Below are 4,043 nucleotides of genomic sequence, written 5' to 3' on the forward strand. Positions count from 1 at the left end.
GAGCTATTGCACATCTATATTTGATGGATTCTTTTGCGGAATAGGCAGTATTTGATTGTAAAAAAAATAGGTTGGCATTGTCTACAAATTTTAGTCATACATAGAATTTTCCAGATGGTAGGGGTACTCAAAGTCATACCCTGAGGAATCTCCCTGCAAGTGGTTTGATCCCCCTTTCTGTACTTTGTGGCATTGTCTCCAACAATATTTCATAATTATCCATTTCATATCGATCGTTTCTTTTTCTTTTAATAAGAAAGTTGTTGTTTTCATAATGTAGTTTAATAAGACTATCAATTAAGGAGAGTTCTTTGTAACAACGGCTAGAGCTTTATATGCTAAAAAAAACAGTACAAAAATACCTAAAAGTAACTTTTTATCTTCAATGGCATATTATAGTTTCATTTTAGTCGATTTTGACAATATTAGTAGTCCAATCTAGCGTCTTCCTCTGTAATATGAGCTGGATCTGCTCGAAGAACCACGCCTTCCACCACAGTGATAACCTCTTCGAGGATTTGAAAAAGGAGGCAAATAGTCACTTTGACTTTCTCTGTTCATTTGCGAATAACCTGCGTTCTGGGTGTTAGATGGAGCTGGATTAGCCAATGCTGCAGCTTTACTTCCTTCTATAGCTTCATCGAGTCCTGGCCATTGTTCAGTATTATCTTGTAAATGTGGCCACGACTGAAATACATTTGCCAGTTGATCAGATTCTTTTACTCTTCCAGATGTCAAACCTTTATTATAGGGTATCCTTGCTCTTGCACCTCTAGAACTCGTTTGGGGGTTATGTGACTGCTTTGTCTTATGACTAATTCGTGTTTTGTCTTTACCCACTTGCAAAAAATCACCTAGACTTAATACTAATGGCCTTGCAGAGCTACTCCCTTCGTAGTGGTCATCGTCTTTTCTATACCTAGAACTTCTATTTTTCTGCTGGTTTCTGAGTAGTTCAATGGCATTATGAACATTTCCCTTTGTTTTATGCAGAGCACCTTTAGCCTGGGCAAAGGTAAAACCTGCTACAATCACATCTTGTACATGATCATTCACGGATTTGACATTCCGTGAGAAAGTTTTCTTTTCACTTTGAATGTCTTTCAATGTGGTGTGTCGTTTTTCCTTAAAGTCTTTGTCCTCTTTTGTATCTTTAGTTTGTAGAGTCTTAAAACTTTTCACATACTGGGGAATTGTTTGTCCAAAAGGAATCCAAGGAGAGGGTGAATTATCAGTAGAAATGTGAGATCTTTCATTTGCCACCAACGATTTTTCCACTAACCATTTATCTACTAGGATTGGTACATTGCCAACTTTAATCTCTGCATTAATATTATTTAACAAAAATATTTTATTTACAATAAGAACCTTTGGAAATTTGAGAAGAATCTTGGTTCCTGATGGTGTGCTTTCATCCAGATTATTGATGACCTCAGTTCCAACTGCAGTCATTTTTTTTTCTCCATCTGTGAGTTCTAACTTCAGTAATCTGTTTACGGACTGAATATCAGCCAATCTCTTTTGTTTAGATATTGCGACATTGGTAACTTTCACAATTTGTAGTATCTGAGGTCTCAGTTCACATATACTCTTAATTGAATTCATTATATTGAAATGTTGATTTTTAGTGATGATACCTTCTTATAAAGGCCAAATGACATCATAGGTGTATCTATAATCACGTCATCCCAAATATTCAACTAGGTATAATGATGTCATTTTGAAAGTGCTCTGTGTAATGACAATGCTGTAAAAACTAAAATCATAGAAATGAATGTATAGTATCATGCCAAGTAAGAAGATAAGGAAGGGAATGTTGGAACCGTGCCCCCCCCTAAAAAATTCTGAATTTACGACTTGTACCATTTCTTTTCTCCTTTTCTTCATTTCTGAGCCCTAGATTGCCTTGTGTTTTTGGTTGACTTATTAACTAATAGTTTGGATTCAATATGAGCTAGACAGAAAATTAGGTTTAGTTGTGTTTACTGAAAGGAATGTTTAGATATAGGACAAGGCATATCCAAAAAAAAACAAATTGTACCATAGCTTATTTAGACAGTTTTTCAGGGAAATGATGGTTTTCTCTGACAAATAGTTTTGCAGGGAGGGCACCTGTAATAAGAGATTTCATGTTATTTAGTATGAACCCTCCACAAAAATATTTTTGTTAGGTCTCTGACAACTTACTACCAACTCCAATTAAATCAGAAAACCTTTTTTAAACTCTCTTTATCATTTACCTAGCTTACCTTTAAATGTTTAATACACAATTTGGAAGCATAGATGCACATGTTCCCAGTTTAGCGGGACAACCCCTAAGACTGCAGTCAAATTGCAGTAATAGTTATCTTTTCTTATCTAAAACTCAGTTCCTGGGGTATTATTTTTTTCTGTAAACAAGTATAAATTTTTTCATGGATAAAAATCTGCTGCATTAGCATTTTCCGAGCTTCAAAAAAGGGCTGTCTATCAGCCATAGTTATGAATTTTACTTCATTTTACAGACTTTTAGTGGGTTTCTTCTTCTAACTATTAAAAAAATAGCTTCCATCTAAATCTTTCAGTTTAATACTGTCGAGTTTGTCACAGAATAGTATCTTTCAAACCCTAATTTCTTTTGATTTCATATAAACTTAGCATCATGATTTTAAATATTTTACCTTTAAAAGCTCTTTAAAACGTTCAGAAACCACCATAATAGCCTGGACAATTCATTCTTTTTAACATTATTTATCTGACATAGCCTATTGGTTAAGTAATTGGAATGATTTTTAGCAACAAGAATGTGCCTATCAATAAGATAAGTTGATGGTTTTTCTTATTGACCAAACAAGCAAAAACCATAGTCAAATAAATTTCCTAAGACTGTCATGCATTAAACAAAAGCTCAGATATATTTTATGTACCTTTGCCATTCGAATCACAATCCAGAGGCCCCAATAACTTTCAACTTTTATTATTTTTAGAGGTGCACAATCACTTAACTTTAACCACTTCTAAAGAAAAATATAAGGATCCTTGAAAACCAATGATTAGTTCATGCAAGGAGAATAAGCTGAACGCCTTGGAGCTGTAACACATGCTCTTTCTTCCTCAAAATTGCTTCTATTTTCAAAGAAACTTCAGAATGTCGGCGTAAAATCCAAAGTTTCAGTTTTTTTTAGAGAAAATATTGTTTTTTTGTCTTGAAAATATTCTAAGAGTTATAATCGTTTTAGTTTGCTTTATTTTTTTATTCTCTCATCATTTTCAAAAGGAATTCAACACAATGAATGTTCTATCTGAGAGAAAAACTTCAATCTAGTTTAGTTGCACATAGGTCTGACTCTTGAGGCGGGCATACCATACGATTTTACTAAGGAATAGGGTCAAAGAAGGAAATGATTTTATTTTTAGGCCTCGTTTCTGTTTTCTGAAAGGATGGGGTAATTTACACCCATGCTAGGGCAAGTTCCCCTCTTCCTTGTGGCATCATGACGTACAGCTAGTATAATCATTAAACATATCAAAGCGTGAAAATAGGAAGATTCAAACAATTCCAAGAGGTTTGAACAATTCAATCTAAACTTTTATCTAGGAGCACTGTTATCACTAGGTTTATTTATGTTTTTCGAAAAAAATCTTACTTTTCCAAAATTCATTGTCATAGATTTTCCAGATTTCCCAGAATGGGAGGAGGGGTGAGACTTTTTGGAACGTAGGAAGAAATTCTTAGAGGCAAGGGTCATTTGGACCATTTATGTAGGAACAGTTTCCCTCTAAATCTATATGCAGGTATTTTTCTCAATGCAAACCATTCAGAGAGAAAATATCTATACGAAATAGAAATCCTTGTGACAAACTAAATTTTCCAAATTACTATTATTGGGGCTTGTCATAGTGATTTTCCGAAATGAATATATAATGCTTCATAGTATTTTATGGTATCGTATCCTTTATTTTATTCAAATTATATTCACAAAACAAAAATAATTGATTTCTATAGTAGAGTTTTGTTATAGTGGAGACATGTACAAAAACCTGCCACAAATATATGTTTCAAA

The 4,043-nt window shown here is 33.7% G+C and overlaps 1 protein-coding gene across 1 annotated transcript; it reads right to left on the minus strand.

Annotated features, from left to right (window-relative positions):
• Positions 1-438: 438 nt before the first annotated feature.
• LOC136036766 (tudor domain-containing protein 3-like) lies at positions 439-1,605 on the minus strand. The gene has a single exon (XM_065719090.1). It carries the CDS (start codon positions 1,603-1,605, stop codon positions 439-441), a length of 1,167 nt encoding a protein of 388 aa, XP_065575162.1.
• Positions 1,606-4,043: the final 2,438 nt, after the last annotated feature.

Source organism: Artemia franciscana, chromosome 16 (assembly GCF_032884065.1).
Source record: "Artemia franciscana chromosome 16, ASM3288406v1, whole genome shotgun sequence".
Taxonomy (NCBI): Eukaryota; Metazoa; Arthropoda; class Branchiopoda; order Anostraca; family Artemiidae; genus Artemia; species Artemia franciscana.